Raw genomic sequence first — 11,494 nt, forward strand, 5'->3', positions numbered from 1 at the left:
TAAATAGTAACGTTGTTTCTTCTCAATCAGATCCTATCACAGTAATAACTGGGAATTTTCCTGCTTGGGTAGAAGAACTTCCTCGAAAATGGTAAGCGAAAAGGTGTTTTGGAGATTTTCGGCAGCCAATCTTATCTATAATGGCGACGAGCTATTCCAGCCTCTCGAGCAGTGGAGACAAGTAAAAGAGCGGACAAGAAGAGAAAATGCGAGAGCGCTGTTTCATCTGACAACCGCTAAGCATCGTTCGCTTCCCTCTTTCCTACCCCCCCCCCCCCCTCCTTCATTTTCCTTTTCCCTTTTATTGTCTTTGCTGATCGTATGCCTGGAAGTAACGTAGAATTGTGTGGGAGTGATTGTCTTGTTTGCTTTACAAGCACCTCACTAGTGATTTAATTTTATCCTTTTACTCTGCAGCCCATTTCTGTTTCCTTTTGAGTGTCGGCAGCAGTTATTTTATTGCACTGCAATGGATAGAGACAGGGCTCTTAGCAAACTTCAGGTACTAGAGAATTTTTCCGCCTTGTGAGATGTATTCAATGTGTTACAGATCCGCTGATGATGTTACTTGATTATGTATTCTTTCACAGGAAACATTACCGGAGCTCATGAATACTGACGCATCAGATCGTGTTGCACCAAGATTTGACAGGAAAAAGGTGTGTTTTTAAACTGACTGGAATGGACAACATTTAATGCTGAAGGCTAGTAAGCTAGTAATGCTGCCTTGTTCCTGATAGAGCTTTGTTTAATAGAGAAGTGCCAGTCCTTCAGATGAATTTCCTATCAGAAAAGAAAATCTCAGAAAAAAGCAGAAAAAAAATCTCCAAAAACAACAATGTCGAGCAAATCAATAACCTCACCTTATTAGAAATCCAACCAAACTGAGTGCGGCAGGTGCCCGGGTAGAGAGAAACTCGCACGTGTGTTCATCTCAACCCTGCATCAGAAAAAAACTTGACTTTACTCTTACGAATGAGCTTGTTTCGAATGTCTTTAGTGAGTCTAGGAAAGTTTCAAGGTGTAAATTGTAGTTTATAGTACATTTCCATTTGCTTTGCAGCACACTGTATCTCGAGTGGGTCTTCTGGACCAAGCAGAGAAGTTGATAGGTGATCTTGGTAGCTCACAGTCTGTACTAGAAATACAATACGAAGGCGAGGTAAGTACAACTGCGGCCAGACTCCAGCTGTTACATTCTGGCTTTAAATCTCATATGAAGTCGCAAATGTTGTAATAAGGCTTACTTAGTAGGAAGTGTTCGGTTTAAAACCTAATAAGAATTGTTTTTGTCATGTAGGTTGGGACTGGCCTTGGCCCCACTTTGGAATTTTATGCTCTTATTTCTCAAGAATTCCAACGTGCAGACCTGGAGATGTGGAGAGGAGAAAGTATGCGGCCTTCAGGAGGAACTGGTATGATTAGTGGTAATTCACTGATCGTTTCTTGTCATACACAACTAGTTAGTTAGTTTGGTCTTCGAGGAGCTTTTTTTTAAAGCATGACTCGAGGGAACATAGCTAATGTATGTCCAGTGATAAGTTACTCTTAGTTTCCTTTCTCACCTGTTAAATCGCGATGTTGTTGCAGGACCTGTTGAAGACGTGTCATATGTTTACTCCCCAACTGGCCTGTATCCAGGTAAGCTTAAACTTTCGTGAGTTAAAATTGATTGGCGAGATGAGAGAAGAATGCATTGTGTACATTTGATTACTGCATTGAAGTCTTGCCTCTAACTAGGAATCAAGGTTTGGATTTTTCCAATGTTCAGCCGAGTGAAAAAGAGCCCCACTTCTCTGAAGTATTTATCACATCGTTTCATTCTTAGCCCCAGTTTCACGCACTGCTAAAGCCGCGAATGTGTCAAAGCTCTGCTCCAAGTACCAGTTCCTGGGTAAATTCTTGGCTCGTGCTATCATGGACTTTAGAATCCTCGACATTCCCTTCTGCCCCATACTATACAAATGGCTTCTCAATCAAGAAGGCACGCTAGACCTGGGTGATCTGGCTGCTGTAGACTCAGTCTTGGCTCAGTCGCTGACCCAGCTGCAACAGGTGGCACAGAGAAAAAAACAGCTAGAGCAAGACTCCTCTCATACTTCAGACAGTAGGCAGCTAGCTGTGGACAGTCTTACCTTGGATGATGTACCCATCGAGGATTTGGGTCTGTCCTTTACTCTGCCAGGCCATCCTGATTTTGAACTTAAGGTATAATTACACATTCATTCATATGACAACTTAGGTCTAAGGTGTGATGTAACAACGAACTTCAGTTAATATATGATCTTTATTCCCTCGTGGCCTTAAGTGCCCAAGGGACGGAAGAGTACTGTCATTTGAGCAAGTGAATGAGGGTTAAACTTAGTGAAACTTAAACAAAAATGTACCACCAAGACAGGAGAGTTAAAGTTTGGTAATTTTGATTGGTTTGAAAACCTGTCAAAATTACTCAACTCGAAACCTCGTCAGTTCAAGTGTATAGACGAGCTCAAAACTTGTCGTTCGAAGGCGTGAAGCCGACCTCCTTGTTTTGATTGTCGTTTTTTTATTTGTTTCAGCGCGGTGGAAAAGACATGACAGTCACAATTCATGAACTGGAGGAATACATCAGGGTATCATTTTGTGTATAACACGAGCAATTGATATAGGTTATCTTCTTTTGGTCGCATGAATTAAATTCTTGATTTGTCACAGTCAGGAAAAATAATATAAAAGTTAGAAAAAATGTGTCGATCTTTTTGTTTTGTTTATAAGAAGGTTTAGTTTCTGAATTAACTGTTAATTCAATCGTATGAAAACGAGCGCACATTCCTGCAGTTTTTCGTGTAATTTATCGCTTATTTTGTTCTTTGTGCTTTGTTTTTCAGCTGGTAGTACAGTGGACTCTTGTGTCAGGTGTGAAACGCCAGATAGATGCACTCCGTGAAGGCTTTAACTCTGTGCTGCCTCTATCAAATCTTGCCAGTTTTTCATACACTGAGGTAGTAAATCTAAAAAAATTTCCTTGCAGCTTATTATTTCCTCGAGATCTGTGAGGTACCTAAGTAGCTGTTGCTCTCACATTAAATTTTACTGAAATCGAAATATTCAAGTGTGAGAGAAATTGGTTGGCACTTTTGTCCCCTACGGTGGCGTTTGCCCTTCCTTAGGAACTTAAAGAAGACAAGAAAGAATTGGTTTTATTATTAACTGATTTAGAAGGGGAATAACTCTCTTCAATCGTTTGGGCTGTTGAATTATGATTATTGACTGACTTAGATCAGGTGATTTATGTGAGTGATTTTGTTCACAGATGGAGCTGGTTCTTTGTGGTAATGTGGCCGAGAAGTGGGACTTGAAATGTACGTACTTATATGTTAGTTTAATGGTATACCTGTGGTGTATTACCAGAGATAGACTGTGTTGAAATCTTTTCTGGAAGCTCATAGGACGCCTTTGTTTTAGTGAGATAGGCTTTGTTTCTGTGGAATGCATCATTTTCTTTCTGCAGTTTTAATTTTAACTTTTTTTCTACGTTTTTCATAGTTTGCTAAAGCTGGTAGCTGTTCACAGTAAAGATAACGATATTATTTTATTTTAAGTTAAATTCAACTTTATACCTGCGCTCGTTTATTTTTTCTTTTATTTTTGAATATCAGGTCTTGTGGAAAGTTGCAGACCTGACCATGGCTATACTCATGACAGGTCAGTGGCTTAAACATGTTTTAGTTATCAAGGTAAAAAAAGTTTAACCGAGGCTTCCTGTAGCTCTGTAGAAACGCGTTTGCTAAATGAAGTTTCTTTGGATCCTTTTGTGTATGTTGTCTAGTTCCGGTAAATGGGATTGTTGAAACCAATAAAAAGCATGGTACATTTTGCATCCTGCGATCACATGCACCGAAAGGGAAAAGTGATATCAGTGATAATGAGAAAACTGCTAATTTCACTTTTTCTTCGTTCAGTGCAAAGAGTTGTGTTACATGCTACTCTTTTGCTTTAACAGTCGTGCGGTGAAGGTTTTGTTCGAGATACTCAGTGGTTACACACAGGAAGAGCAGAGGCTATTTTTACAGTTTGTCACAGGCAGCCCAAGGTTACCAGTGGGAGGTAAGAATCTCTATCGTTTTTTTTGGCGTTTTTTTTTTAATTTCAAACCATTTGATTAAGTGCTCTTGACATGCGTGAAAGAATTTGATGATTTAATATTCAACAAAGCTTTCGTCTTATTTTCACTTTTACATCAGCGTGTATTTAAAAGAATCTCCATATTTCAAAAAGTATTAGTGCCATTAAATGTGGGAATGATATATCAGTCTGTTTGTTTTATCGTAGGCCTGCGCAGTCTTAATCCACCGCTGACCATAGTTCGCAAGTCGTTTGAGCCTCCACTATGTGCTGATAACTACCTGCCGTCTGTCATGACCTGCGTCAATTACTTGAAACTGCCAGACTACTCCAGCAAAGAGATCATGGCTGGCAAGCTAAAGCTGGCTGCCTTAGAGGGACAGCGTTCATTTCATTTGTCTTAAGTTTGTACACACCACCCGAAGTGTACGCTCCTGTACATTAACTGTCGTACGCGTCGAGTTGCGGCCGCTTGACGGGATCGGAAGTGCTCTCATCAATTTTTTTGAATGTTTATGTTACCATCAAAAATCATGGCTAAAATTGACAAATTCGTTTAATAAAGTAATGGTTAAATTTTGATAATAATGCTTTACTAACTATTAAGTTCATGTTAAAGGTCGTTGACCAACCACTTGACTCTCCTAAGTAAGACGCTTTATTATTGCTACAGTAATAGAAAGACCTTATTGCAATATGTAGTTTCATTTATGTTCTAGCTTTCTGCCTTTTTTTTTTCCTTTTTCTTCTTTGAATTTCTCCACTTACGGTTGAGAATGCTAGAATTAATTGTTTGTAATATATTTTAAAACGCCTTATATACATAGCAATTGTACATAAACGTCACAGACTATTTGCTCCTCAATTTAAATCTTGTTCAGAGCCCTCACGGTGTTTAACTGTGCCATTATCTCCTTCCCTTCCATTCCCTTTTCTTTTTGTTTTAGGGATTCTTCTTATTTACAATCAGTGAAAAGCATATTGTACACATATTGGAATAAGGTCGCTTGATAAAAATCACTAACTTTGATTATTGAATACACGTTTTAAGGAAAAGAAATTGAACCACCGAGACTATGCAAATTAACATTGTTTACTAAAAATATGAAAGCTGTGTACATGAAGCAGCAGTTAAGGATGTTCACAGCCGCTGTAAATAAATCGACTATAGTTGACTTGTTTCAGTATCATTCTATGTTTTGCTCGTTACTTTGCACAGGAAGGAAACCTAAATTTTTGTAACTGTACAAAGGCCTAATGGTACCACTACGCAACAGTAATCTGTATTACTGACGTATGTGATGTTTGCTTGGAAATAAATAAGAAGGAAAAATTAAGTGGTAATTTCCAATAATCCTATTTAGGATCGAATTATTTATGGTAGGTATTCCTCTTTCCCTGTAGACTGAAACAAAGTCACGTATTTACAATAGATTTAGCGAGGTTTTTAGCGCAGTTGAAAGCTCTTCTTTCCGTTATTGGGACTGTTGTTGCTTACTATGATTTCATGTCAAGAACCGCTAGCCACACGGCGCTAAAAAGGAATTTTTGTGCTTGCGCATTTGAGGTCTGGAACAAGATGGGGATCGACCCCTTCCTGGTTTCTTTTTTTTTTTCTTCTTTTCTTTTTTTTTTCCTTTAATCTAAACATAATCCAGACTTTGGATTGTTCCTTATCGATTGATAATTTAAGTTGCTTCGCAAGACGTCAATGGTGTTGCAGATTTTTCAGTGTCATTTCGCCGTACTCTTTTGTTCCCTAGACTTTTGTTCCGCTGTGTTCTTCGGTACCGTAACACCAAAAAAACGACGCCAACCAAGAACAGACCGAATATAGCACTGACTACAATCAGTCCTGTCCGCAGATTTGTGTCAGAGAGCTTCTCAGGCTGACCTGAAAGCAAATTCATTAGATATATGTCATTTTTGCGTTAGTAAATCACGAAAGATGGTAAATTTTGGCTTTGGTCGTCGAATTTAGAGAGATGTTTAGCAGTTGTCGAGAACGTAGGACGGAGGAATAATCTGATTCACTCACAAGGGTACAAACATCCGACCTAACAATCTTGAGTCCGGAACTTAAGTTAAACTCATAAGCGAGTTAGTTCATGTACTATTTCGATATCTGTCAAGTGCACTGTGTGATGCTTCGATCAGCAATTTTACTTTGAAAAGGGTCTTTTTCCCACTTATTTAAGATTGAGAGGTCACAGTAACATAGATTTTGAAAAAGAACCATTCCCTACCTTGAGTAGGCTTAGTGGTAAGTAGTGTGGCGCTTGTCATGCCTGCTACTGTTACGTTATTCGCTGCGGTACTAGGAATTTCGTCATCTGAAAAAAAGAAAAAAAAAAGTATATTAACCAAAAGTTAGTCGACATGCCTTTTTTTTTTACTGTTACCTAATCAGCTTTGTTGAGAGAGCGCTGAACTGCCATGGGAGCTCCCCACCAGACGAACATGCAGGGTGCTATAGCAACGCGCAGAAACGGGTTATTTTACTGATGACTTATGGGAATGTAATCCTCTAAAGGAAGGGCGATAAACCGCTAGGTTCGTCTACTTTAGAGTTGCATATTTATCAAGAATGTCTAGGGACCCACACACTTGGCACTGTGAGTAAGACATGGAGTACCTGTTTTGGTATCTGTGTCATCTGTCATGGATGGGGTTGGGAATGCTCCGAGAAAAATCCACTCACTTTTCTACTCTAACGATTGGAGTGTGAATATAGCATTCACCTCACTCACCTTAAAATGCATTATTTTTGTGGTACATGCAAATCAAGACAAGTTTATATATATTTCACCTGAAAAGAAGTTGAATAACTTGTGCTTTTTGTCACTATTTTAGTTCCCTTACACCTACATTTTCCATAAACAGTGAGAACACGAGTTCGTTTCTTTCCATTAGGGTGGTTAACTGTCTCAAACAAGTACTGTCGTAATCCTCTCTTTACTCTGATCTCCACTGCTGACTTTGTGATCACGAGAGCTGAGTGGGAAGTGATGCTTGATTTTAAGAGGACCATGTCAGGAAGAGAGTACCAGGCCACTCGCGGCTGAGGTTTTCCAGTTACAGAGCAGGTCAGTGTTACTGGTTGCGCTTGTGAGGCGGTAAGAGTAAGGTTAGGAGTGCAATTCTGTATCTGTACAGGTACTGAATCAAAAAATAAAGAACACTTTGTTACCGCTATGACATCAGCCTAGTGTAGAGTAAAAAACAAAAACTTGATCGATCGAGGTATTGCGGCTTTAGAAGTTTTAGGCGAATACTCAGTATCTAGTACATGAAATAAATAACCCCTTGGGAAGTCCAGCCTTCTGATAGAAACGTATTTAAGTATTTAAGGCTGTATCTACGCGAACTCACCAACTGTTCGCAAGAAAATTGCATGAGAATGACACATGAGTACGTCATTGAGTACAAACATCTCATACAATATACAGTAGACATTCTCCATCGCGGTTGAATAATTTGTAATCCTAAAGAACACCATTCTTCCGCTCAGATCAGCATCCATTGTTGCTCGTCCGCTATACAAACCATCATGATAATCATCGTAGGTTCTAAAAAACTTTCCACTATCTCCAGCAGAGGCTACTTTCTCCATCACAAGCTGAACTGGCCTTTTCAAGGCAAGCACTGTGAATCTTGTCAGTCGTTTGATGTCAATATCTGCGGGAATTTGCCAACAAAGTGTGACATTGTCAGTTTCTGCTGCGTACGTCACAGCAGGGCTTGGGCAGGAGGAACATGCTAAGTAACAAGAGTAAACATACCATGAGGTTTAACTCTAAACCGCGTAATTTTGATGCAAGATCAAATTCAAACAAGTTATCTTAATTTTCCATTTTTCTTCTCTTTGACGAACTTTTTACAGTGTTATAAGTTGTTCTGTATCGAATTTCAATGCTATTATGGCCTATGACAGTGTACTCACTTGGTGACATGTTTACCAATACTGCTGTGATTATTGCCAAAGCGATGAGCATTTCTGTGATACTCACTGGTGGCCGTCTTTTTCTGAATGCAAAAGACAAATGTAGAAATAAGTTTATTCATGGACCCCATTGCGGACCCCGTGTTTTGATACACTGTGAAGTATTTAGAACCCACATCCCATAATCTAATTTGTCAATGAATAATTTATCCAAGTTTATGAATAAAGGATAAAGGGGTAAGTTTCCAAAGAAACTGAGGTGCTGCGTCGGTGGGGCATCATTAAACGATTTGGCTAACGTTTCGAGTGTTAGCCCTTCGTCTTCAGCTCTGACTCAGAGAAAACGCGCGAAACGTCCGCCTTAGAAACTTTATACAGGGCCAATTTACATTATCACTCAGATGATAACATCAAATCATCTATTTCATTACGGGTGGTATATTACGTTTATAATTATATGTTTTGGCATTGCTCTGCAGAAAGATTCCATTCTTTTATTTTTTTTAGTCATAGTTGATGAAAATTGTACAGGGATTTATCGGAAATGAGAGATGTAAGTAGAAAGCATACTGAATACCTACAACGATCGATAGAAAGCTGCTTCATCAATATTCGAATCCGTAACCTATAAGATACTCCGAAACTCCATCAATTTTGCGTGCTCGTATTCTCATGTAGAATTGCACCAGTGAAACAAATGGATTCACAAGATAAAGAAAAACCTCTCTTTCGATCTTTATTAAAACTACGATGCTGCCAATAGAAAAACTTCCTCTTGTGCCTTGCTAAGTCAACTAATTTCACGATGAATAAAACCAATATTGAATTAAGATCACCGCAGCATAGAATCATAATCTTAGAGTTACCGTGATTTGTTTTGTTTTGATGAACGCGTAAATCTTCAAACGCAAAATCGGACGTCTACACCCTTTTCATCTACATGCTTCGGTTACACTTAGTCTATCATGCAGTTTCATCATGTTTTTCACAGGGCCTAAGTATGATCACTCCTTACAGTTGAGTTTGAGTGGCTTCCTTTTTGTTTTTAATTAAGCAGATGCTTTAAAGACCCCATGTACACTGTAAACATTTTCGTCTGCGACCTCCCGCAAAACATAGCTTAACTAATTAAGTATAACGGAAGGATGATACAAGTTTGCTGGTGAACTAGTGTTCCCTGTCATGTTCTTTTTCGAGTCACCCGAGACTTCGGAGTGCTGACAGATCAAAACAAATTTGCGGATTACATCAACTTGCTGGGTCACGCAAATTTGTACGAACTTCGTTCTTCGAAAACAAAATGTCTTAATTAAATGTGCTTTTCTTTTTCTTTTGTCAAAGAAGTAGACAGATTGGGATTCGAAATATTTTCTCGACGTTTGATTATATCCGCAACACTCAGCTGAACTCTTCAATTCAACATAACCATCAAAAATTCAATATTGCGTTAGGTCACCTTTGAAACCAAGGTAAAGGGTTTGACACATGACTTACACAAGAAACTCGACGCTTGCATTTGCTCGCACGGAAAGAGCACGGTATTGAGATAACATTTCCATAGAGAGACGTTTCATATCAATACAAAGTACGTTTCAATACAAAGTACATATTCAAACACAAGTACGGTTTAAGAATAAAGTTTTCAAGGGAGTCTGTTCGCGCAGCTGTTGACTGTTTCCAGTTCAATTCACTTCATCACCAGCTGACGCTTGATAAAATTTTTAAAACCGTTGAAACATTCAAACTTTCCCATTTATCTTTTATTTTAGATTTCTTGAGCCACGTGGTGTCCCTAATAACTCAAAATAATCTAAAGTGCCTACTCTATTTTAGGACCATATGTGTTGAACTTTTTCAAAAGAAAAAAAAAACCATATCACATGCTCAGAAACGAGGAGAACCGTGCCATATGCTCCCCATTTATGATGGACTCAAATCCTTTTAGTACAGACTAGCATGCAAATATATACCACGGTAATTTTAGGAATGTTAAAACTCGAACCCTGTGTTCAAGCCTAACCAATGCAGGGCTTTTATCACTGAAGGCCTGAAGGATGTACCCCTTTCTCTCAAAACTTGAACGTCGGCAGTTTAACTTTGTGATTTTGCATTTATGCAACAAAATAAAGCCAAACTAAAATTTTTCAAGATAATAAAAATCTTTGGAAGTGACTGCGAAGGAAGTTTGTTTCTGCAGTAAAGTTTGTGCCGCGATCTACAACGAAATCGTAACTGTTTAACTTTATGAACTCTGATCTTCAGACATGTGCAGTGCTACATCTTTACACGCCTATGATGTCATAATGGTACAGCCATCGCTTGATTGCAGACCCAATTTTTTTAAAAATATCTCCTATCTCCTTTGTTTCCGGAGAGGTCTTCACGAAGAGACGAGCAAAGAGAAAGAGATACAACGACTAAAAGATATCCAGCTGCGAAGAGAATTTAAAATCATATAACTTGTCAAATGAATGTTGTCAATCACAAATTGATCAAATTTTTTTATCACGAGTCGGAAAATCTCCAGCTACCGAAATAAAATGTTAAACTTTTCATAGACATTGTTTAAAGATGCTGGGTATTTGTTCTACATTTCAGTGCGATACAGATGGAAGAAGAATCATCTCATTCACTAAAACTCTGTTGTGGTTCACTCATCATTAAAAAAAATGTGTAGTTAGTCGTAAGTAAAGTTTGAGTATCGTTTTCAAGGACAATTTTCACTTACATAAAATATAATGAAAGTATTCACATGCAGTAGCAGAAAGTGACAACATTTTTCTCCATCTAGCTCTCTTTCCCTTTCTTCTATTTTTTTTCTTTTTTTTAACCCGAACAGCCCCAGGCGTTAGGTATGATGCGCTCTGTTTCTAAATTCATTACATGGCTTCACCTATGCGCAATTCTCACACCACAAAAGCACGAATTTTTAACCTCACTAGCCATGGTTAACTTTGTGATACTGCTACACATACCTTTTGATATGGTAATGTACGAATGACAGCAATAAACCGTTGAAGTCGACAAGAAAAGTGAAAAATAACTTCTCAGTTCAAGGCCTTGAAAATTATAAATCCATTACCCAGAGAAGTTAGCTTCTCACGAGAGCCTAAAATCATTTGATAGACTTTGAGCTTGTTACGTGTTCATGAGGGGAGTTTGGACTCAAAAAAGAAATGTTTGTGTAGGTTAACGATCGATCAAGGTTCAATGTTCGAATACCTGTGATTATTACATCATGAGTTTTTCTTGTCTTTGTCTGCTCTGTTATATTAAGAAGTCACTGTTTTCAGCAAACTGCGAGGTCAGAACTGCCGCTCTTAGCCAATATCAAAATTGATTTGGAATGAAAAGAAAAAAGACTCCGTGCTAAAGTCTTCTTCTAAAACCATTAATTGATTTTAGTTTTTTTTTATTCTTGAATGATCCATCTGTTTTCATTTGGAC

The 11,494-nt window shown here is 38.4% G+C and overlaps 2 protein-coding genes across 2 annotated transcripts in view; one reads left to right on the forward strand and one right to left on the reverse strand.

Annotated features, from left to right (window-relative positions):
* The window catches only part of LOC131773575 (E3 ubiquitin-protein ligase TRIP12-like), a 29,785-nt gene extending 24,502 nt beyond the window's left edge, over window positions 1–5,283 (forward strand). Inside the window, exons 48-60 of the mRNA XM_059089520.2 lie at window positions 31–91; window positions 418–502; window positions 591–659; window positions 1,064–1,162; window positions 1,301–1,415; window positions 1,591–1,641; window positions 1,829–2,208; window positions 2,559–2,612; window positions 2,868–2,981; window positions 3,293–3,341; window positions 3,639–3,684; window positions 3,983–4,086; window positions 4,312–5,283. Of these exons, the coding sequence (XP_058945503.2) occupies window positions 31–91; window positions 418–502; window positions 591–659; window positions 1,064–1,162; window positions 1,301–1,415; window positions 1,591–1,641; window positions 1,829–2,208; window positions 2,559–2,612; window positions 2,868–2,981; window positions 3,293–3,341; window positions 3,639–3,684; window positions 3,983–4,086; window positions 4,312–4,508 (1,424 nt within the window). The 3' untranslated portion in view covers window positions 4,509–5,283. The remainder of the gene's footprint in view (window positions 1–30; window positions 92–417; window positions 503–590; window positions 660–1,063; window positions 1,163–1,300; window positions 1,416–1,590; window positions 1,642–1,828; window positions 2,209–2,558; window positions 2,613–2,867; window positions 2,982–3,292; window positions 3,342–3,638; window positions 3,685–3,982; window positions 4,087–4,311) is intronic.
* LOC131773576 (uncharacterized) lies at window positions 4,643–11,162 on the reverse strand. Its single transcript, XM_059089521.2, has 6 exons — window positions 11,023–11,162; window positions 8,048–8,130; window positions 7,477–7,863; window positions 6,973–7,263; window positions 6,351–6,437; window positions 4,643–5,998 (listed from the first exon to the last, which is right to left on the reverse strand). Exons 2-6 carry the CDS (start codon window positions 8,097–8,099, stop codon window positions 5,793–5,795), a joined length of 1,023 nt encoding a protein of 340 aa, XP_058945504.1. The 5' UTR covers window positions 8,100–8,130; window positions 11,023–11,162; the 3' UTR covers window positions 4,643–5,792.
* Between the last annotated feature and the right edge of the window lie 332 nt (window positions 11,163–11,494).

The sequence above is a fragment of the Pocillopora verrucosa genome, chromosome 6 (assembly GCF_036669915.1).
Source record: "Pocillopora verrucosa isolate sample1 chromosome 6, ASM3666991v2, whole genome shotgun sequence".
In the NCBI taxonomy this organism is placed as follows: Eukaryota; Metazoa; Cnidaria; class Anthozoa; order Scleractinia; family Pocilloporidae; genus Pocillopora; species Pocillopora verrucosa.